At 41.3% G+C, this 24,550-nt stretch overlaps 1 protein-coding gene across 1 annotated transcript; it reads left to right on the top strand.

Annotated features, from left to right (window-relative positions):
* The first annotated feature begins 1,991 nt into the window (after nucleotides 1-1,991).
* On the top strand, nucleotides 1,992-19,920 carry MTCH2 (mitochondrial carrier 2). The gene is made up of 13 exons (XM_082659349.1): nucleotides 1,992-2,283; nucleotides 4,765-4,849; nucleotides 4,998-5,104; nucleotides 9,008-9,034; nucleotides 9,233-9,295; nucleotides 11,176-11,233; nucleotides 11,492-11,543; nucleotides 11,982-12,041; nucleotides 13,416-13,509; nucleotides 14,478-14,525; nucleotides 15,456-15,523; nucleotides 17,719-17,794; nucleotides 19,713-19,920. The coding sequence occupies exons 1-13, from the start codon at nucleotides 2,197-2,199 to the stop codon at nucleotides 19,797-19,799; spliced, it is 912 nt and encodes a 303-aa protein (XP_082515475.1). The 5' UTR covers nucleotides 1,992-2,196; the 3' UTR covers nucleotides 19,800-19,920.
* Nucleotides 19,921-24,550: the final 4,630 nt, after the last annotated feature.

The following is a 24,550-nucleotide window of genomic DNA, read 5'->3' as shown; positions in this document are numbered from 1 at the left end:
TCCAATAAAAATTAATTTAAAAAAAAAGAAGTTAGGGGCTTCCCTGGTGGCGCAGTGTTTGAGAGTCTGCCTGCCGATGCAGGGGACACGGGTTCGTGCCCTGGTCCGGGAAGATCCCACATGCCGCGGAGCGGCTGGGCCCGTGAGCCATGGCCGCTGAGCCAGCGCGTCTGGAGCCTGTGCTCCGCAACGGGAGAGGCCACAACAGTGAGAGGCCCGCATACCGCAATAAATAAATAAATAAATAAATAAATAGATAAATAAATAAGCTACAAGGATATATTGTACAACACAGGGAATATAGCCAATATTTTATAATAACTATAGAGTATAACCTTTAAAAATTGTGAATCACTATGTTGTACACTTGTAACATATAATATTGTACATAAACTACACTTCAAAAAAAAAAATCAGGGACTTCCCTGGTGGCACAGTGATTAAGAATCCGCCTGCCAAGGCAGGGGACACGGGTTTGATACCTGGTCTGGGAAGATTCCACATGCCTCAGAGCAACTAAGCCTGTGTGCCACAACTACTGAGCCTGCGCTCTAAAGCCCACAAGCCACAACTACTGAAGCCCGCGCACCCTGGATCCCATGCTCCGCAACAAGGGAAGCCAACGCAATGAGAAGCACATGCACCACAACAAAGAGTAGCTGCCACTCTCCGCAACTAGAGGAAGCCCGTGCACAGCAATCAAGACCCAATGCCGCCAAAAATTAATTAATTTTTTAAAAATCAGAAAAAAATGTCCCCTTGCTAAATGGTCTCTATGGTTAAATATCAAAATTTCTGGATTTAGTTAGAATCAACTTTTAAGTTTCTTTTAACTCTAAAAGCTACAATTTGGTATTATATTTCCATGTGCCAACCTGGGTAGGCATATCATTTCATTCAATTCTCACAACAACAGTATGAAGTAGACATTACTATACTCATTTGTTTAAGGTTCAAAGAAGTCGTAGTTAATAATTGGTAGAGATGAAATTTGGACCAGGTCAATTAGACTCCAAAGTCCAGGCTCCCTCCTGCTCTGTAAACTGCCTCTCTAGCACCATGCTGAGTCCAGGACAATATTAATTAAAACTAACATTTGTATTTCAATATACAGTTTTTAAAAATCTTATCAATTTATCAATTTCACTTAACGCTCAATAATAACCCTGAGAGGCAGGTAGTAGTGTAATCCTTAGATTTAGATACAAAAATTGAAAACTGAAGAAGAAAAAATGACTTCTGAATCATTTTGATACAAAAGAGAGCCAAGATTGAACTGCAAGTCTCCACTCTCAGTTTATTCTCTGCACCGGGCTCTGCCTAAGCGTTGATATAGAATGTGTGAGCTGGGACTGAAGGGTTGAAGACAGTGCCATTTTCTTTTTGCCTCTAATAACCTGTAGCCTGGTAATCACTTAAGTAATTTTTCATTTATGCAATAAATATTTATTGAGCACTTAGTATGTGCCAGGCACTGAACATACAAGGAACAAAGGCTGTCCCGGCTCCTGGATTCACGGGGTTTACATTCTGGTGGAGGAAACAAAAAGATAAATTTCAGACAATGATAAGTGTTGCAAGACTATGGAGTAGGAAATAAAGGGGAGGTAAGTTTAAATAGACGTCAGAGAAGGCGTTTCTGAGAAGTTAACATTAACTGAATGAATGAGTACATGTATAGCAACCCCCGATGGATTCATTTTTCAAACTTATCTAGTTTTGCTGGCCATTAGATTGTTTATGATTCTGATGGTGAATACTCTTTGGAGCTTATGTTGCTGATGCCAAAAGGGCAAGGGCAGAAGCGAAGAACATGGACGAATCCTTTCCAATTCATTTCACTCCTGTGACCTTGCCTTTGCCGTCAGGGTCACTCCCCACCGCCACGCCCATTCTTCTGCCCCCGGATGCTTCCAGCCTGCGCAAGCGCAGGAGAAACTGCTGTTCCTAGTGGAGGGCGCGGATTCCACCCCAAAACGCATGCGCCCCGGGCTCGCAAGCCCCGCCCCGACCTCTGCGCCCGCTCGCGAGCCCTTGCCAATTCTCGGGGCGGGGACTGCGCGGGGAGACGCGCGCCGGTGCGTGCGTGCTCCCGGGCCGCGGGCGGGCCAGTGAAGCTGGCGGCCCTGGCACGTGATCCCGGATCGGCGTGGTAGCTTGGTGGCTCCGTCTGTCTGTCCGTCCGCGGGTGCCATCATGGCGGACGCGGCCAGTCAGGTGCTCCTGGGCTCCGGTCTCACCATCCTGTCCCAGCCGCTCATGTACGTGAAGGTGCTCATCCAGGTATGAGTCGTCGCCTTTCCCTTCCTCGCCCGGCGCCCTGTTCGGTCGCCGCTGCCCAAGGCGCCTGAGAACCGGCTCCAACCTTCAGGGCCTTCAGTCTCCTGAGATGCTGCTCCTTCTTTGCTGCCCGCCCCTTCCTTCCCGGCAGGGACGACTTCCACCGCCCGCTGAGCTCCCACTGCCCGTGGGCCTTCCCGAGGTCTCGCCTCCCAGCCAAGCCGTGAGGCCCGCTCCTTTCCTGGTATCCGGCTGCCGCCCTGCCCTGCCCTGCCCTGCCTGATGGCTCCCCTGAACTTTGTTTTCTCTTCCCTGAGGTTGATCCTGGCTGGGCGCCGCCAAGGGCCTCCCAACCTTTCTTTCTCCGCTGCTCTGAAATGAGCATCCTTCTCTCCGCCCCGGCCCCAAACGCAAGACGTGAAATCTGTTGAAGACAAATTTGAAATTCGAGGGGAGCCAACACCTTATTAGCTTTTGTTTTCTCTTCTTTTGTTGCTGTTACTACTGCTCTTCTGTTCTGAGATTTAGCACCAGATACCCAGAGAAACACAAGGAGTTCATTCAGAAGTGATAATCAAGCGGTTGATGAGTCACATTTCGAAGGATCCACTGAACCCTCTTCAGCAGCAGCCCATGTGGCTCATGACAGTGAAAAGTCACATGTCAGAGTGATGTGAAATCAGTTCAGTTGAAAGTTTTATCGAGTTTAAGGATATATGTTAGTTTCTAATATACTGTGAAATAATTCTTAAATGGTATTTTATATTCACAGGCAAGTTTGCCCGGTTTTAGCTGACTATAGACCATTAGGTAGTATTGTTCAGTTGCCTTTCTGAATTTCCCTGTGACGGGCAGGTCATTCATTTTTTTAACTTTTGTTGAGAGTTGACGGAATTACGTCATGCATAGTACCAAGGATAGAACCCCTGTCCTCACCATCTGCCTTTCTGTCAGAAATATGCAAGACACTAGGGAAGGCCTCGTTTCTTATTTTTGAGTTAATGATACTAATCCATATTATGTGTTGCTGAGTTGAGCCTTGTGGATTCAGAACCTGTATGTAAAGAACTATTGTAAAATAAGTTGTTCAAAGTAAGAACGAAGGGAATTCCCTGGAGGTTCAGTGGTTAGGTAGGACTCCATGCTTTCACTGCTGAAGGCCCAGGTTTAATCCCTCATCTGGGAACTAAGATCCCCGCAAGCCACTAGAGGCGGCCAAAAAATAAAAGAAAGAACAAAATCTTTGAAATGTATTGTGACATCTAAAACAGAATTGGCACATTTGCAGCTAGATAATATCTGAGGTAAAAGCATTTTTCAGTAAATCTGATATAAGCCCATTACTCAGTCCTTATCCAGGAGACAAGATTTTCTAGTGACATTCAGAGCTCTTGCCTCAAAAACTCCTTAATCCTTATTGCACAACATGCTTGTGTTGCCAAGTGTCTCAGGGCTTTTGGTGAAATTCCCAAATACTCAGTTTTAAAAATAATTGCACAGTGACACTTTCAGGAGTTCTTTAATTGAACAGGTTGAGAATCACAGCAGGAGAGTCAAAACCATGGCCGACAACGTTCATTCTCTCAAGTATCCCTTTGGCACTAAAGAGTCTGAATATATTGTAGAAATAAAATGATGACATTAATTCTAAAATGACTCGTTAGATTGTTCATGACAGTCTGCTCCTTTAACATGGACTTATTAGCTTGTAATTATTTCCCAAATGAATTATCCCCAGCTGTATCTGCATTTGCCTTTTGAGTGGTTTGTTTTGCTAGCCAAATATGAAGTTGTTGCTGGCTTAGTCTTCTCACTTTGTCCGGATATTAAAAATGTGCTTGATTTTCTTTAGAAAATATTTTTGAGCGTCCTCAGTAAACTATAGCTTTGTTAACACAAAAATTCCCTTATTCTATTTTTAGATTGATGCCAGTCTATCTCAGCTACATGGTTTACTTTGTAGAATTTGAACCAAAAGAAAACTTGGAGTTTATTGAAACCAGTCTTTTGTTTTTCTTTTTCTTTTTCTTTTTTTTTTTTTTTTTTTGCGGTACGTGGGCCTCTCAGTGTTGTGGCCTCTCCTGTTGTGGAGCACAGGCTCCAGACGCGCAGGCTCAGTGGCCATGGCTCACAGGCCCAGCCGCTCCGCGGCATGTGGGATCCTCCCGGACCGGGGCACGAACCCGTGTCCACCACATCAGCAGGCGGACTCTCAACCACTGCGCTACCAGGGGAGCCTGTAACCAGTCTTAAACAAGTGACAAAATTAAAAACAAAACAAAAAAAACATACCAGAACTGACAAGGATGATACTTCATCACTGTCTTGGAAAATATACACTGCATTTTAACTTGTGTTAAAAATTATAACTCTAAAATATATATATATATATATAACTCTAAATTTGTTCTTTATTCAAGACCTTGCAACTCAGGCATTCCTGGGAATGTTGCTTAGTATTGATTTAGTCTCTTGTTTTTAAAGGTGGGATATGAGCCTCTTCCTCCAACAATAGGACGAAATATTTTTGGGCGGCAAGTTTGTCAGCTTCCAGGTCTCTTTTGTTATGGTAAGTGTCTTTGATTTATTTGGAATTGGAGGACATTGAAGGGTGTGATAGGAGTTACTGAAAGAATATATAGTAAGCATGTTTCCTTGAAATTTCTGTGTAACCATTACTTTCAACTAGAATGTAAATCTCCTACTTGTGTTCTTAGCTCAGCACATTGCGAGCATCGATGGGAAGCGTGGGTTGTTCACAGGCTTAACTCCAAGACTGTGTTCAGGGGTCCTTGGAACTGTGGTCCATGGTAAAGTTTTACAGGTAAGAAGAAAATCAGTCCATCTTCCCATAGATTTAGATAACCTTTTCTTTTTTTTTTTAACATCTTTATTGGAGTATAATTGCTTTACAATGGTGTGTTAGTTTCTGCTTTATAACAAAGTGAATCGGCTGTACATATACATATGTTCCCATATCTCCTCCCTCTTGGGTCTCCCTTCCATCCCCCCATCCCACCTCTCTAGGTGGTCACAAAGCATTGAGCTAGATAACTTTTTTTTTTTTTAATTAATTTATTTATTTTTTGCTGCATTGGGTCTTAGTTGCTGTGCATGGGCTTTTCTCTAGTTGCGGCGAGTGGGGACTAGTCTTCATTGTGGTGTGTGGGCTTCTCATTGCCGTGGCTTCTCTTGTTGTGGAGCACGGGCTCTAGGCGCACGGGCTTCAGTAGTTGTGGCTTGCAGGCTCTAGAGTGCAGGCTCAGTAGTTGTGGCGCATGGGCTTAGTTGATCTACGGCACATGGGACCTTCCCGGACCGGGGCATGAACCCGTGTCCCCTGCGTCGGCAGGCGGACTTTCAACCACTGTGCCACCAGGGAAGCCCCCCAGCTTTCTTTTGATTTCCATTTGTATGCAATATCTTTCTCCATCCCCTCACTTTCAGTCTGTATGTGTCCCTAGATCTGAAGTGGGTCTCTTGTAGACAGCATATATATACAGGTCTTGTTTTTGTATCCATTCAGCCAGTCTGTGTCTTTTGGTTGGAGCATTTAATCCATTTACATGTAAGGTAATTATCAATATATATGTTCCTATTACCATTTTCTTAATTGTTTTGGGTTTGTTTTCATAGGTCCTTTTCTTCTCCTGTGTTTCCCAGTTAGAGAAGTTCCTTTAGCATTTGTTGTAGAGCTGGTTTGGTGGTGCTGAATCCTCTTAGCTTTTGCTTGTCTGTAAAGCTTTTGATTTCTCCATCGAATCTGAATGAGATCCTTGCTGGGTAGAGTAATCTTGGTTGTAGGTTCTTCCCTTTCATCACTTTAAATATGTCATGCCACTCCCTTCTGGCTTGTAGAGTTTCTGCTGAGAAATCAGCTGTTAACCTTATGGGAGTTCCTTTGTATGTTATTTGTCATGTTTCCTCATTCTATGAGGCCACCATCACCCTGATACCAAAACCAGACAAAGAAACTACAAAAAAAGAAAATTACAGACCAATATCACTGATGAATACAGATGCAAAAATCCTCAACAAAAACTAGCAAACAGAATCCAACAACACATTAAAAGGATCATACACCATAATCAAGTGGGATTTATCCCAGGGATGCAAGGATTCTTCAATATACGCAAATCAAGCAATGTGATACACCATATTAACAAACTGAAGAATAAAAACCATATGATCATCTCAATAGATGGAGAAAAAGCTTTTGACAAAATTCAACACCCATTTATGATAAAACCTCTCCAGAAAGTGGGCATAGAGGGAACCTACCTCAACATAATAAAGGCCATATACAACAAACCCACAGCAAACATCATTCTCAATGGTGAAAAACTGAAAGCATTTCCTCTAAGATCAGGAACAAGACAAGGATGTCCACTCTCACCACTGCTGTTCAACATAGATTTGGAAGTCCTAGCCACAGCCGTCAGAGAAGAAAAAGAAATAAAAGGAATCCAAATTGGAGAAGAAGAAGTAAAACTGTCACTGTTTGCAGATGATATGATACTATACATAGAGAATCCTAAAAGTGCCACCAGAAAACTACTAGAGCTAATCAACGAATTTGGTAAAGTTGTAGGATACAAAATTAATGCACAGAAATCTCTTGCATTCCTATACACTAATGTTGAAAAATCTGAAACAGAAATTAAGGAAACACTCCCATTTACCACTGTAACAAAAAGAATAAAATACCTAGGAATAAACCTACCTAGGGAGACAAAAGTCCTGTATGCAGAAAACTATAAGACACTGATGAAGGAAATTAAAGATGATACAAACAGATGGAGAGATATACCATGTTCTTGGATTGGAAGAATCAATATTGTGAAAATGACTTTGCTACCCAAAGCAATCTACAGTTTCAGTGCAATCCCTATCAAATTACCAATGGCATTTTTTACAGAACTAGAACAAAAAATCTTAAAATTTGTATGGAGACACAAAAGACCCCGAATAGCCAAAGCAGTCTTGAGGGAAAGAAATGGAGCTGGAGGAATCAGACTCCCTGACTTCAGACTATACTACAAAGCTACAGTAATGAAGACAATATGGTATGGGCACAAAAACAGAAATAGATCAATGGAACAAGATAGAAAGCCCAGAGATAAACCCACGCACTTATGGTCAACTAATCTATAATAAAGGAGGCAAGAATATACAATGGAGAAAAGACCGTCTCTTCAATAAGTGATGCTGGGAAAACTGGACAGATACATGTAAAATAATGAAATTAGAATACTCCCTAACGCCATACACAAAAATAAATAAAATGGATTCGAGACCTAAATGTAAGACAGGACACTATAGAACTCTTAGAGGAAAACATAGGCAGAACACTCTTTGACATAAATCACAGCAAGATCTTTTTTGATCCACCTCCTGGAGTAATGGAAATAAAAACAGAAATAAACAGATGGGACCTAATGAAACTTAAAAGCTTTTGCAAAGCAAAGGAAACTACAAACAACGAAAAGACAACCCTCAGAATGGGAGAAAATATTTGCAAACGAAGCAACGTACAAAGGATTACCCTCCAAAACATATAAACAGCTCATGCAGCTCAATATTAAAAAAAAACCCAATCCAAAAATTGGCAGAAGACCTAAATAGGCATTTCTCCAAAGAAGACATACAGATGGCCAAGAAGCACAGGAAAAACTGCTCAACATCACTAATTATTAGAGAAATGCAAATCAAAACTACAATGAGGTATCACCTCACACCGGTTAGAATGGGCATCATGAGAAAAATCTACGAAGAACAAATGCTGGAGAGGGTGTGGAGAAAAGGGAACCCTCTTGCACTGTTGGTGGGAATGTAAAGTGATACAGCCACTAGGGAGAACAGTATGGAGCTTCCTTAAAAAAAACTAAAAATAGAATTACCATATGATCCAGCAATCCCAGTACTGGGCATATACCCAGAGAAAACCATAATTCAAAAAGACACATGCACCCCAATGTTCATTGCAGCACTATTTACAATAGCCAGGTCATGGAAGAAACCTAAATGCCCATTGATAGACGAATGGATAAAGATGATGTGGTACATATATACAATGGAATATTACTCAGCCATAAAAAGGAACGAAATTGGGTCATTTTTAGAGACATGGACGAATCTAGAAACTGTCATATAGAGTGAAGCCAGAAAGGAAAACAAATATCATATATTAACGCGTAAATGTGGAACCTAGAAAAATGGTACAGATGAACCGGTTTGCAGGGCAGAATTTGAGACACAGATGTAGAGAACAAACTTATGGACACCAAGGAGGAAATGAGGCGGGGTCGGGGGTGTGGTGGTGTGATGAATTGGGAGATTGGGATTGACATATATATATACTAGTATGTATAAAATGGATAACTAAAGAACCTGCTGTATAAAAATAAATAAATGAAATTCAGAAATTCAAATAAATAAATAAAAATAATGTTCTTGGATTTTTGCTTTGCTTTGTTTTCCTTTTTCTTCTTTTAGATAAGCACTTTTATGAGCTGACCAATCAGTATGTTAAATTTAGCAACAAGATCATCTTAGAGACACTTATTTCCAAGTGTTAATTAGAAGTAGAAATTAATTGGAGATTTATAGCCAAAAAAATCAACTATTTTAATTTCTGCCAATCAGTAGAGTTTTCATTTTATGTTCTGTCTCAATAACACTATGATAGCCCTAATCATCCTTTCTTTTCTTTTCTCTTCCTTTGTAGCATTACCAGGAGTATGACAAGGCTGAGGTATGTTGGAGCCAATTTCTATGCATGAGTCCATTTTCCCTGCAAGCTACTGTTGCTCTCTGGTCCTCTTTAGGAAAACGGACAAGCAGTCAGCTTTCCTTTCATCATAGAGAGTGTTGGTATACGGGATGGCCACCAGTTTGAACAGTTCTATTTAAAACCATCAACATATCTATCTACTTTCATTTTGATTTCCAGGAGTCAGGATCTGGAAATGTACTGAAAGAAGTTTCATCTTCCTTTGACCGAGTTATCAAGGAGGTAAGGTGATTATGATTTCTCTAAATCAGAGCAAGCTGGCAGTTGTGGAATCAGGATCATCAGGCCTGTATGTTCAGTGTCTGTTCCAAACAAAATTAAACTTTCAATTTAATATGGGCTTTACTGCATGTAGAACATAAAGAGAGAAAAAAGCATTGCTTGCTGTTTGGAATTTCAAGGAAACATAATTTGCCCACTCATCTTTAAAATTGAAGAGGTACTGAAACCTGTTATAATAGAGTTGGAAATCTCTGGCCCAAAAGTATTAAAATAGTGGCCAGGGCCTTTGTGTGTTGGATATTATATATCCAGAAATGCTTTTACAACATTATTCTGACTTTGAGATGTCCTTATCGTCCATTTCCCACTCCTGTCTTCTGCCATTGGGAGTTTGTTGCATGCCTGGCTTAATAATACTCTTTTATTTCTAGTCTTTACATTATCTAATTGTCTATAGAGACGTCACAATTTTTCATTGAAAGCTGCCTTCTAAAGTATATATCACTGAACAAACATCGCTATAGGCCAAGATGTCAGATGAGTCAACTTTGTTTTTTGTAAATTTTCATGAAGTGATTTTATTTAAAAGTAGAGATGCATGTATTAATATGTGTTTTATATTTTCTTAACTTTATTTAGTTCATCGTAAGGCTCTTAGAACTACCATTAGAGTAGGGGTGAGATCTCTTAACTAAATGAAGGTAATGTTTAAATGCAAAAACGAACGACGGACCTGCTATATTTACAGCCTACCTCCAAGTATTGTGATTGAATTTTTTACTAACCTCTTCACAGAGTCCTAGACAAGAAAGATAAGCTAGGGTAAATATAGAGCTCTAAGATACTGCACAGTTACGGGGCTGTGGTCGAAAAACAGATGAATGTCGTTGTGTTCTCCTTGAGACGTTGGTATAGATTAAATAGAGCCTGACATTTGTCTAGTGTAGATATTAGAGTATCAGAGTCTCTAAAATCACTCACAATGAGAGAGCAACTTAATAGTCTAAATACCGGCCTCATAGTTGTTTGTTTGTTTGTTTGTTTGAATTTATATTTTTATTTATTTATTTTTGGCTGCGTTGGGTCTTCGTTGCTGCGCGTGGGCTTTCTCTAGTTGCAGCGAGCAGGGGCTACTCTTCGTTGTGCACAGGCTTCTCATTGCAGTGGCTTCTCTTGTTGTGGAGCACGGGCTCTAGGCGCTCAGGCTTCAGTAGTTGTGGCATGTGGGCTCTGTAGTTGTGGCTTGCAGGCTGTAGAGTGTAGGCTCAGTAGTTGTGGTGCATGGGTTTAGTTGCTCCACAGCATGTGGGATCTTCCCAGACCAGGGCTCGAACCCGTGTCCCCTGCATTGGCAGGTGGATTCTTAACCACTGCGCCACCAGGGAAGCCCCAAGCCTCTTAGTTTTATTCCAGCTAGGTTACTGTTTGCTGGTGACTTTCCCTGTTCCTTTTTTTTTTTTTTTTTTTTTTTTGGCCACACCATGCAGCATGTGGGATCTTAATTCCCGACCAGGGATCGAACCTGCACCCCATGCATTGGAAGCGCGGAGTCTTAACCACTGGACCTCCAGGGAAGTCCTTTTCCCTGTTTCTTTGCTTTTGTTTTTCTCATCTGTAAATTTGAGAAGATAACAGAAACCTGCTTTGCAGAGAAATTTTGAGAAGTAACTATAACAGTATTGAAATCCATGAGTGAAAGCTGTGCTAGAATGATAGTGTATTATATTGCATCCCATTCAGGCTACTCTTCCTGACTCCAGGAAGGGCGGGAGTGCTCTGTCACTCACTCTCTTATTCTACAGTGTCCACCCACATGACTTCTCTCAGGAATTTGAGTGTCATTTATTTAGATTTCACAAGTGTGTGTTGATTCTTTCTAGACAACTCGAGAGATGATGGCTCGTTCTGCTGCTACTCTCATCACACATCCCTTCCATGGTATGTTTGCAGTTGATAACTGAAATCTGAACTTTTATCTTTCTTTTATATCACCGTCTCTCCTGACTACTTAGATAGGTTGACATGGGAGTTCACTAAAGTACCTTGCCTGTGTGTTTTCTGTTTGCTTGTTTTGGCTTTTATCCAATTTATCCAGATAGCAAAGTGTCTTTAGGTGGGAAAACCTTTTTTTTTTCCCCCAGGGCTATTAAAATTTATCTCGATGTAGCTTAAAAATCTTTTCTCTGTGTTCTATAGTGATCACTCTGAGATCTATGGTACAATTCATTGGCAGAGAATCCAAGTACTGGTAAGTGTTTCTGTTTTCAAGTATTCAGGGAGATCTCTTGAAGCCAAAGTATTAGAATAATAATACTTTACATTTTTATGATGCCTTAGAGCTTATAAAACAAATTCATGTATCTTATATCATTTGATCTACACACAAAAAAAACAGTAAAATCGAAGAAAAAGGCCCAGACAGGTTTAGGAGCCTCCCAAGACCTCAGGGTAAGTTGCAGGACCACTGAAGCCATAATTCACCCTGACTGCCTGTGACCACACCCTTAGGTATTAATATCTCCACTTCTATCTCTAAATGCAACCGTCTTTGCAGAGTGAGGGTGGTAGAAAAGGGAGCAGGGGTGGAGGTATAAGTTTCACCTTGTCAGAAGTGGTAATTGAATATTTTTTTTAATAGCTCCAAAATAATCTTAATGTATTTTATGTTTCTTTCTTCTGAACCTAGTGGACTTTGTGACTCCATAGCAACTATCTATCGGGAAGAGGGCATCCTAGGATTTTTTGCGTGAGTAAATTACTGATTTGTGCATGTGATTTTTGTGTGAGTAGAAAGCTTTGATGAGAACGAGGACATAACTCCTTGTTTAAACCTCAGAGAAAATGTACTCTCTGGGTTTAATTCATGTTAAACTCCATTTAGGCCCATCTGACTTAAATTCTCTTGTAGAGATCCCAAACTTTTGCTCTGCACATCTAAAATGTGTGAAATGAGGGTTTTTTTTTTTTTTAAATAAATTAATTGAAGTTTCTACCCTTACAGTGAGTTCTCAATTACTATATAGTTGATAAAATGAGGAAAGTTAGTTTTTGAAAAATGGAAAATTATCTAACATGTATCTTCTTTATCCTGAGGGAATACGTTTTTGCACTATATTCATTCCCTTGAATTTACTTTGGAAGAACTTAGGCTACTACCCTTGTTCTTCTGTTAACAACAAAAACCACATTATTAACTAAATGGTCCTTTTTAATTTTCAGTGTTTCCACATACTTGATTTTATGTTTGAGTATCATAAATACTCTGGGAAATAGGCAAGACAGCTATTATTATTCTCATTTTAGAGATTTAAAAAAAACTGATGCTCTGGGAAGTTCATTTGCTGCCCATCACATAGCTGATAAGTGGTAGAAGTGGCATTTAAACGCTGGTCTTCAGTCTGTGAGGTAATGTGTGTCCCACTCTTCCACACTGCCTCACCTTGGTTAACTAGGCCCTGGAAACATGTTTTTTTGGTGTGTGTTTTTTGTTGTTTTTTTTTTTTTTTTTGCGGTACGCGGGCCTCTCACTGTTGTGGCCTCTCCCGTTGCGGAGCACAGGCTCAGCGGCCATGGCTCACGGGCCCAGCCACTCCGCAGCATGTGGGATCTTCACAGACCGGGGCACGAACCCATGTCCCCTGCATCAGCAGGCGGACTCTCAACCACTGTGCCACCAGGGAAGCCCTGGAAACATGTTTTTTGATGCCCTTCACCTGTATCTGTGTTTGGGCCATTCTCATTTTGTAATTTTTCTCATCTTTTGCCCTGCCAAATTTGAATATCAAGTAGTTTAGCAATAATCATATTTAAGTCTCTTCTCCGAAATAGGCACATTTTTTGCCTCCTTGCTTATAGTTATTAATAGTAAGCTGAACCATTGGCCATATCATAGAGGGGTACAGCTGACCTGCATTTTTTAAATGAGAATAAAAGTCATTAGAGATTAGCCTCAAGAACAGTTATATTAACTAGAATGAATTGGTTAAGTTCTCGTATTCAGTGTCTTTTCAGTTCTCTAGAATGTTTTGAAATTAATTCTTTGAGAAGTGTTTATATTGAGTGAATTGTCTTTTTGCTGATCACATTTCTTGGTGCTTACTTTTATTTTTTCTTCATGTAGCGGTCTTATTCCTCGCCTCCTAGGTGACATCATTTCTTTGTGGCTCTGTAACTCACTGGCCTACCTCGTCAATACTTATGCACTGGACAGTGGGGTAGGTTGTGCCCTTGAGATGTGCTGGTGCGGACTTCATTGTATCCACCTGGCAGCTAGGTTAGCTTTAAAGTAAGATGGCAGTTGGTGTGCCAGACTCATCATTATATAGCTATATATTAATAGTCAAAATTTTAAAGGCTAATGTAGTGCCCTATAGTGTTTACTATAGAGAGATGCACCTAGAAAGTCCCTAGAGTGGGGCAGAGTGAGCCTAAGAGTCTACCTTTCTCCATGCTGCAAGGAGATCACTTCTTTATTGATGCCTAATGTTAGAGGACACCATGAAGCAGGATAGTTTTATAGTATATGCAGGTGTTTCATCTAATCTGAAGTGTTAAGGGGACTCCTGTATTGGGCTTTCTAGAAACCTTAGCCTGGGGGCGGGGTGGGGGGTGAGAATCAGCCTTCCCTAAAAGCAGTTTTTCTCCAGTCTCAGCAGTTGTATACCTCTTTGAACACAGTTAGCCCCAAAGCATGGTGGGAACTAGGACACCCCCAGGCCAGGGGTAGGACTAAAAATCCACGTGCTTGGTTTCTTGAGTACTGAGACTGATCTTCCCCACAGCATCTGGTACACAGCTAGGTGTATACGGAGGGAGTGACTTGTCCCTCAGTATACCGTCAGTGTTGTTTCCAGGGATTGTATCAATATTTCTAGGACATCGGAAAAGGTTACCAATCTCAGTTCTGTTGTTTTTGAAATCCTGAGGCTATTATATTTGTTCCAAGCCATCCTAGCCTAATATGAACTTGTCTGTTAATGTTGAACCAAGTTGATCATTTTGATCACTGCCTTTTTATGCTCATAATGTTTTATGTTTTCATCCTCTAAATTAATTTTCAAGTTGTCAAAGAAACTAATAATGCAGAGATAGATAGAATATATTGATATGGTTGGGGATAATTAACTGTTATATCAGCTTAATTTTCTTACTCGTTCTAATAAAGGCTTTCTTCCTGTTCTAGGTTTCCACCATGAATGAAATGAAGAGTTATTCCCAAGCTGTCACAGGAGTAAGTTTTTAAAAATCCTTTTAGCCTTTTAAGAGTAGGTTTGTTTGTTTGTTTGTTTAATATTTATTTATTTGGCTGTGCCGAGGCTTATTTGTGGCACGTGGGATCTTCGTTGCGGCATGCAGGATCTTTAGTTGCGGCATGTGGGATCTAGTTCCCTAACCAGGGATCAAATCCAGGCCCCTTGTATTGGGAGCGTGGAGTCTTAGCCACTGGACCACCAGGGAAGTCCCTTTTTAGGAGTAGTTTTCTTTTCTTCTCTTCCCTTCTCTTTTCTTTTCTTTTCAATTTCTTTGCCGTCACTGCTTTAAAGCAACCAGCTGTCTCACAGGAAAGTCTCTCAAATTTATTAATATTTTTCAGAGGTAAGAATAACCCAGAATCCCTGCATCACAGTAACAGTAATAACAAGCCTACATAGTGTGGTGCTGTTCAGCTTTCAGAGGGGTAAGTGGGCACTTCTCATCACAGATCTGCCCCTGCTTCTCACTGTATCGTGCTGAACCTGTATTGGAAACTTCACGCTCTTCAATCGTGTGGAGTCTTCCAGTAGTTGACTTTTGAAGTAGTTTCCATTGTCTTTGGAAGGATATTCATGTTGTCTTGTTTTCTTCAGGGCTATTTTGAAATGCTTATTGTATTTAGTTGTATTTACTTTTAAATGATGAAGTTCAGTTTTATTTGAATGTGGGCTCAATCACAGAATAAGAGAAGCCTTCTGGTCTTTGGTTAAAAGGTTGCATGTAGTGGTATGGTAAGAGGAGGAAACATCTGCAGGCTCAAAAACGTGTAATTTAGTCTCTCCTGGGTTATTGAGAAAGCAAAACCAATGTTGGAGTATTTGACCACAGTGGCACTAAGACTAAGGGAGAAGAATAAAGGAGACTAGGAATGACTTAGTAACTTAGCTGTCTTTTTACTCTTTTACAGTTTTTTGCCAGTATGTTGACGTATCCCTTTGTGCTTGTCTCTAATCTTATGGCTGTCAACAACTGTGGGTAAGTAAGTGCCTTGCGTTTCTTATCTTAGTAGTTGGCTGCCTGTATGCCTGACAGGTAGGGCAGTCCTGGTAGAAATTTGGGGAGGATAGTACAGTTGTTGCTGTTAATAGATTTCCCAAATTTTTCTCTGTCTGCCCCATGTACCAGCAGTCACATCAATTTGTATTATAAGCAGCCACTTCATATCCTTTTTTGGAACAGAGAAGGGCACAAATAATATTTCTCAAGCATTTATAAATAATATGCACTTGCCAGTAGTCTAGGTTCTTTTCTGAAAAGGGTGGGAAAATTACCAAATTACTCTACTTTCACATTTAAAAAAAAAAAAAGAACTTTTTTATTTGTTTTTTGCCACGAGGTGCGGCATGCAGGATCTTAGCTGCCTGACCAGGGATCGAACCCATGCTTCCTGGATTGGTAGCGCAGAGTCTTAACCACTGGACCGCCAGGGAAGTCCCTCCTTTATTTATTTATTTATTTTTTTTGCGGTACGTGGCCTCTCACTGTTGTGGCCTCTCCCGTTGCGGAGCACAGGCTCTGGACACGCAGGCTCAGCGGCCATGGCTCACGGGCCTAGCCACTCCACGGCATGTGGGATCTTCCCGGACTGGGGAAGAACCTGTATCCTCTGCATCGGCAGGTGGACTCTCAACCACTGTGCCACCAGGGAAGCCCCCTCCTTTATTTTAAGTCCTTATCCTCTCTTTCGAAGTTACAAAAGGTATGTCAGGGATTGAATGACAACCTGTACCTGTTTTTCCTCAGGGCTTCACGGAGAAAGTGAGTTTTCAAGTAAGAAAAGTAGGAAATTTGGTTGAAAATGGAAAGTTTCTTGACCTTTCATATACTGGCTGGGGAAGGGGTGGGTGTGGTGTTGGACACCACTGATTTCCAGCTTCTAGGCGCCATCTGACTCTACCAGGTTGGACAGAAGTTTTGCCTCTTTTTTTTTAATTAAAAAAAAATTTTTTTAGCCACGCTGCACGGCTTGCAGGATCTCAATTCCCCAACCAGGGATCAAACCCGCAACCCCTGCAGTGGAAGCACGGATTCTTTTTTTTTTTTTTTTAATATTTATTGATTAACAAATATTTATTGAGTATATATGGTGTACTGCTATAAAGTGAATGGTGGTTTTTGGGTTTTTTTTAATTTATTTTATTTTCGGCTGTGTTGGGTCTTTGTTGCTGTGCGCGGGCTTTCTCTAGTTGTGGTGAGCGGTGGCTACTCTTCATTGCAGTGCGTGGGCTTCTCATTGCGGTGGCTTCTCTTGTTGCAGAACACGGGCTGTAGGTGCACGGGCTTCAGTAGTTGCAGCACGCGGGCTCAGTAGTTGTGGCTCGCGGGGCTCTAGAGTGCAGGCTCAGTAGTTGTGATGCACGGGCTTAGTTGCTCCACAGCATGTGGAATCTTCCTGGACCAGGGCTCAAACCCATGACCCCTGCACTGGCAGGTGGATTCTTAACCACCGCGCCACTGGGGAAGCCCGGAAGCACGGATTCTTAACCACTGGACCGCCAGGGAAGTCCCAGAAGTTTTGCCTCTTGATTTATTTCAAAACTCTGTTCCTCTGGAGTACCTGCCACAATACATGTCATTGTTTTCAAACAAGATATCAAATTGATAGCTGTGTGGAGTTTGTTTTGTGATTTGTGGAGCGGCTGCCACATTTCGGCCCAGAGCAGGCTTGAAGGATTAGTTAAGTGTGTTGTTGTTGTCTTTGTTGTTGTTACTATTATTATTTGCAGTTTTTGAGAGAGGAAGTGATAAGGGGTTATACCTGAGTAAGAGCATGTAGCCACCACCATTTCACACCACTGTCCATTGTCAAGTTTGGAGTCTTTTGAATACTACTTAGTTTTAAAATTCCCTTTCCCTGCTTTTTAATCATATAATTACTATGTTCTAGGATTTCATTTGTCCACAAAATTTAAACCTAGATGTTTTAGAAAGTACATAACTGGTTCAAGTTTCTGTTTCTGTTATGTTGATTCAAAACCTAATTGTAAGGGAGGGCGATCCGTTTTGGATGCTCAGTGTTTCCCCTGCTCCAATAGAATTTGTTTCTTCAGAACTAAAATTGCTTCTCAGGGAACTTTCCAGGAAGAATATTTTGACAAAGATTTACTGAGCTCTTGAGAGAATGTTTTATAAACGTTGACTTCAGTAGCTAACCTGTTATTCTGTTTCAGGCTTGCTGGTGGATGTCCTCCCTACTCCCCAGTATATTCTTCTTGGATAGATTGCTGGTGCATGCTACAAAAAGAGGTACTTCTCTCTCATTCTCTGTCTCCCTCCCTCCCTCTCCCCTCCTCGTATTTTATTTTGTTTTGTTTTTGTTTTTTTCTTAAATGTCTCTGGAATCCCAGGTTAATTCTTGTAGGTTATCCTTTAGTTACCAATTAATGTACCCTTTTCAATGTTCCATATGTCACTCTGGCATAGTAATAAAATGTACTGCTTGGAAATCAGGAGAGGTAGTGGAGAATTAAGAATTCCTAGATGTGATCTGGAAGCCATTTGAGTGATCACATTCAAATTACAAATAAGGTCTGGGTGGACAGTTATCCTGGTTGTTAAAATGATGCCCTTGATTTCAGATGATTTTTTCCAACCTCACCTTTTTGTAACTTTTCAGAATCTCCTAATATATTCAGGTGTTTTCCTACAGTATTTAGAGAAGCTGAGAAATAAAAAGTTATTTACTTATGACATTATTTGTCACAATGTTGTTGAAAGGGCTGATCTCTTACTTCTAGAGTCATGTTAGTGGATGATTTTGTCCAGACTCCAGTTGTGAGGTGTAGGTCGTCTCCAACCAAAAGTTCTTGATGAATCTAGGCAGAGCTTTATTAGGAACCAAAATGATAAATGGCTTGGGCTAAACTTAACATGGAATCGCTAAAATGGCCATCAGTTGACAGCTGTTTTTGAATGGGAAGCACTCTTTAAAGGATTGTAGAAGAAATTGTATGAGGAAACTCTTCGTTGCATTATATGACAGCACCGGTGACACATACGAGAAAGACCTTTGTTCACAGGGCGCAGGCTTCCCAGCCTGCACTCTGAACGCAAAGGCCTAGGTGCTGCTGGGGGGGGCTTTTGCTCAGCGAGCCCAACAAGCCCTGCTGTGAACCCAGGCCAGGACACTTGGGTGGTTGCCAGGCAGACCTAACGTGAACATCTGGGTTTCATTCTGAGTTTTACATTCTCGGTGTTACAATGTCCTTTTGTGGTCCCCGTTTACAAGGAAGGGTGGCCCTTCTTTCCCCACTTCCTAACCAGCCCCCGGCTATACGAAGGAAGCAAATAGAAAATTAGTAGGGTATCAGACACCTTACCTAGGGAACGGTTAGTCCTTTAAATGCTTAAGACAACAGCAAATCTTAACTGAGCACTTAACTGTATATGAGGCATTATGCTAAGAGTTTTTCATGTATCAGCTCACGTAACCATCAAAACAGCCGTGTGAGGATAGGTACCGTTCTTTATCATCCCACCTCACATATGAAGAACGGGGACTTTGAACGGTTAAATAATGCCAATTATGTAACCCAAGGTCACACGGCCAGTGTTTGGGAGAGCAGGATCTACATGCAGGCTGTCTAACTTCAGAGTCTACTCACTTAAACTCACAACATTACTCCTTTAGTTATAAGATTTTCTAAGTACTCCCTAGAGATCTACCATTCCATTCAAAACAAATAAAAGCTGGCACAGGGACTTCCCTGGCGGTCCAGTGGTTAAGACTCCACGCTTCCACTGCAGGGGGCGCAGGTTCAATCCCTGGTCAGGGAACTAAGATCCTATGTGCCACGCGGTCAAAGAAACAAAAAAACAAAAGCTGGCACTTGACTGCGTGATAGGACTGTTCTCAACACTTGATATGAATTGACTTGATAATCCAGCTAGCTAGCAAGTGGCAGAGCCAGAATCCAAGCTGGGAATTCTGTCTAAATAGGTAAGAAATACTTGCCTTTATCGGTGTGTCAGAATTGTAGTTAATTCCACAGAAGCTCAGCTTAAGTGAGAGAATACAAACTGCTACTCTGTAGTGATAGTCCCGGTTTTATTCTGGTCATTTTAGTCATGTTTCTCAGAAATCTGTCCAGTTGTCTCTGCTGATTTGGACTGGCTGACCTCATTTTCACACTAGACTTTATTTGTTTGTTTGTTTTTTTTCCAGGGAAATATGAGCCGAGGAAATAGCTTGTTTTTCCGGAAGGTCCCCTTTGGGAAGACTTATTGTTGTGACCTGAGAATGTTAATTTGAAGATGTGGGGCAGGGACAGTGACATTTCTATAGTCCCAGATGCACAGAATTATGGGAGAGAATGTTGATTTCTATACAGTGTGGCACGCTTTTTTAATAATCATTTAATCTTGGGAAAATGGAGGTGTTTGGTGTCTGCCTTTTTTTGTTCTTTTTCCAGCACAACATAATTTACCACTGATATTCCCCCTTTAGTTATCCTGAAACATTTTTACTCCAGATTATTTTACTTAAAAGAAAGAAGTTGCATTTACCTAAAGGTACAGGCAGGTTGTCATGCAATTTGAGTCTTAATTTAAGGCTTTGTAAAGTGAAGAGTACAATCCTGTGAAGAAAGAGAAGTAATTGTTTGAAACTTAAGAAAATGAATAAGGCAAATGATATGGGAGGTTATAAGTTGCCGTTTATTTAGTAGACCTTAAAAACTCAGCAGCGTCCACCAGTCTGTCTCCCGGTATATTCTTCTAAGCACATTTAATTAACCCTGTCTCTCATACTTCAAAGAAAGGACAACACTGCTAATCTACCCTAGAAAAATCTCTGCGTGAGGCATCCATGCCTTCAGTCTGTTATTGCAAAGCAATAAATTGTGTTGCCAACAACAACAAAAAAGGATAATTAGAATATAAGCAAGATTTGGAAAGGAAGCATAATGGCTTTTTTTTTCCAAAAGAAATTCTTATTATATAAAATATGAAAAGCAAATACTGCGGCATTGGTCCCCTTCTCTAAGAGCTAAGTCTTTGCCAATCCCTAAATTACATCATTATACAGTTCTAATTGTATATAATCTTTTGTGCTTCTGTTTGTTATTTTGTTTGCTTTTTGTTGTTGCAGAAGGTGAGTAGTTTGTTTTTCATTCTTAATGACACACTTGGAAGGTATACTTGTAACTTCACGTCTGGTAATGCAGACGTAAGTCCACCACCTCGCATGTCATACCCTCAGTTAGGCATGGTAGCGTTCAGAAGAGGGGGAAAAAATCATTTTAGAAGGGCATAAATTTCCACTGAAACATAAAGATCTTATTTACTCAGGCCTTTTAGAAGCGGGTTAAAATGCTCTAAAATGAGAAAGCATTTGGTTTCACTTACTTAAATCCACTGGGTTGTTGCCAAATGAATAAGCATTGAATTTGCTCTTTCTCAGAAGAATTTGCTACTTCCCTATCAAAGCTGCAGCACCCGCAATATTAGAGTGGGCGTGCAGGGTCTTCTCCCTCCCCCGGGGTTTAGGAATGTAGCCTGAAGCTCCCAAGTAGCTTACCTTGAAATGTCTTTGATGTCTCTTTGTCTCAAAAAGGAATGTAAATTTTATATTCTATTCAATAGTATCTGCATTTGTTTTAATATAAAAATGTTTTGCATTACCTACTTTTTTTCCCAAAAAAAATCTTCAAGTAAAGATGATCTAGGAAAATGTGCCATGTTTATTATCCTGTGGCTTCTGTTCTCATACATGCTACTACACCTGCCTAGTTGAGAAGCTTGTCTGACTGTGAGAACCAGTCCACCACCAGCGGGCGCCAAGGCTTTGGTTTTGCGTATGAAAGTCGGGCTGTGGAAAAATTTCACCAAGGCCTGGCATTATTCAGAGTACTGGCTGATCAATCTAACTGCGTCCAAGCTATAAGTCCCATAAGAGTGCTATACCCATGGTCCTCCATAAAATTTTATAAGCCGTTAACATACTCAGAGTCTGAAGTTTATTCAGGGGCTAGTAAATGCAGGTAGGTAGGTACTCTTAAGATACGCATGCAAGGGCTTCCCTGGTGGCGCAGTGGTTGAGAGTCCGCCTGCTGATGCAGGGGACACGGGTTCGTGCCCCAGTCCGGGAAGATCCCACGTGCCGCGGAGCGGCTGGGCCCGTGAGCCATGGCCGCTGAGCCTGAACGTCTGGAGCCTGTGCTCCGCAACAGGAGAGGCCACCACAGTAAGAGGCCCGCGTACCGCAAAAAAAAAAAAAAAAAAAAGATACACATGCAAGAAATACTGAACTGACTCATTATATATGTAAATCATGTAAACCTAGATAAGGATTATCTAGTAAGCTGCACTTGTGAAATTGGGCAAGTGGTTTGCTTTGGCAGTACTGAGCTAAGTTGCCAGGAAATATTCCCTCTGGGGACTCTGCTTGTCATTGAAGCTTGACTGAAGAAAAGAATGTGGGGTTTCCTGGAACTTTGGGGTGCTTGTAAAAGTACCAGGGTATACAAGCAACCTTAGGATGAAAGAAACTTTAAATATGGTCCTATATCCCAGCTAAACATACCCTAGCTTTGCTATGATTTCCTACTTAAGAAATGTCTTCCTTTCCCCCTCCCCATTGAAAGTTTTCTTATATGGTAAAATTCAGCTCTAGTGCCATCTCTTTGTGAAGTCTCTCTTAGTCCTCCCAACCAGATGAGATCTTTGCCTTCAAACTTCTCCCCTAAGTCTCGTAATTATACTGCAAACTAAACTGACAAAACAAACTACATCCAACACCAAGTTCAAGGCTTACACAGCAGTGGCATTACTTCTCTCTGATCTGAAAATATGTGAAAAAAAATTATATTTGGCCCTTTAAAACAGGCGCACCAAAACAACCTCACTGGGCTTTATAGGAAAACTAGCTGGTGAAGTAGCAGTGCATGAAGTCGGGTCAGTTGAAGGTACTGTGGCAGGTAAGGGGAAGCAAGAAGAGAGAACAGTAGGGAGTAATGACTGCCAAGCCATAAGCTTTAGTTCTCATAAGCTTTGGTAGAGTAGGTATGCCCACTTTAGAAATAAAGAAAATGAGACTCAGATTAAGTAACTCATTCAAAATTATACAGCTAGTAAGTTTTAGAGGAGAGTTCAAACCTGAGTCTTTCAAATTCCAAGGCATGTTTACTGTTTCATAGAAGCAATGAAATGCTGAGAATAAAGTAGCCAGTGAACCAAATGATAAGTGATCCGTCTGAGGACAAAGGCCCTGCCTTTTAGTCAGATCAGTGAACCAGAGAACAAGCCTCCCACAGAATAGAGTAGAATGGTCTTCAATCAGGAAAGATACACTTTTGCCTCTGCGGAATAAGTAGGTGAAGCAACTGAAAATAGAGATGATCACCATTACTTTTCTATACTATCATGATTTATGCGGATGGAAAGCTAAGTTACTGTACAGGAAGGATTTTTTCCCAGAAGTACCATTAGTCCAATGTATTGGAACTCCTACTATGTTTGAAGGTTAACATTTTTTGAAAGTGATTTACATGTCAGCTCCTCAATGGATTCTTTTCTTATGGCCATGCCCTGTGACTTGTGGGACCTTAGTTCCCCAATCAGGGGTTGAACCTGAACTGTCGGCAGTGAAAGCATAACCACTGGACCACCTGGAAATTCCCTCAGTGGATTCTTCTAGAACATCCTTGCATATTGGATGGGTTCATTCAGGATGCTGCCCTAAGTGCCATAGTAATTTGTATCTTTGGAGATTTTTTGTTTTGTTTTTGGGGGGGGGTTGGTTTTTTTGGCCATGCCATGTGGCTTGCAGGATCTTAGTTCTCTGACTAGGGATCAAACCCGTGCCCCCTGCAGTGGAAGTGTGAAGTCCTAACCACTGGACTGCCAGGGAATTCCCATGGAGTTTTTTTTGGTTTTAAATACAAAGTTGTGTTTTATCTCCCATGGAGAGATTTTTTTAGGCTTATTTAAGGATGTCACATTTTATGTTTTCCACCTCCATTGATCCCTCGTCTTATCTCTTCAGACTTGAGAGAATTAGAATCTTGAACTCTGATTTTTGTCCTAGAGGGAAAGTTGCAAATGAAAGGTTCTTTTGCCACCAACTAAAAAAAAAAAAAAACCTTTTTTTCAGGAGACTGTCTTAGAGGGTAACAGCAATCAGTTTTCTAAAGCAACTAAAAGTGTTTCCCCTCCAACCAGTTTTGTCCATATGAGTCAGCCTCATCTGTTTGCTGTCTTGGGAGGCAGGTCTTCCACACACACTGCCATAATTCCATGGCCGTGAGATGAAATGTTGAAAAGCCCAGTTGCCTCACTCTCGTAAGTGGATTCCTCTGCAGTCGGGACCCCAAATCTGTCTGGGACCAATTAGCCAGCATTTGTATTAAAACCACAGTTGTTCCAGCACCAATTTACTGCCACCCTGAAAAAGAGTGTTTTCAAATAGATTCAGATTAGCACCACACCAAAATATGGCTGGAGAACAGTGCTTTGGAGCGTGTCAAGGAAAAGGGGGAGAAACAAAAATGTGCCCTGGAGGAGCTCTTGAAGACTCGCCAACTTCCCAAGAGGGAGAGCAAATAATGATACAAACCCTGCCCCCTCCCAAACCCAAGGTGACACCATTGGTGAGAGAACCTTTTCTAGCACCAGTTTTTGCCTCACTAAGGCAGCCAGAAGAATGGACTGTTCCCTGGTAATGCCACATTTCCATGGAAAAATCTATCAGGCTTTGCAGTTTATTTCCAAACTGAGGAGCCAGAGGTGAGATAAGGACAGGAAACAAGTGCGCCTAGTCGCTTTCTATCCCGTCTGCACCCCTGCCCTCCTGGCATCCCAGAGACTGGTGAGAGTGTCCTTTGGCTGGAAACAAAAAAGGAGGGTGAAAAGGGAAACAACAGAGCCGTACCTCACTTCAGACTGCTCACCCCCTCCTGGAATTCAGCATTTCATGCCCTTCCTTCCCTGAGGGGCCCACATTTAGAGTTTATCAATACAACCCTCAGTTACTGAGTGCAAAGCCCTGGCTTGTGGGCAGTGGAG

Source organism: Grampus griseus (assembly GCF_964374135.1).
Source record: "Grampus griseus genome assembly, chromosome: 8".
NCBI lineage: Eukaryota > Metazoa > Chordata > Mammalia > Artiodactyla > Delphinidae > Grampus > Grampus griseus.
The sequence above is the reverse complement of the archived record's forward strand: the minus strand, read 5'-3'. Positions and strand labels throughout refer to the sequence as shown.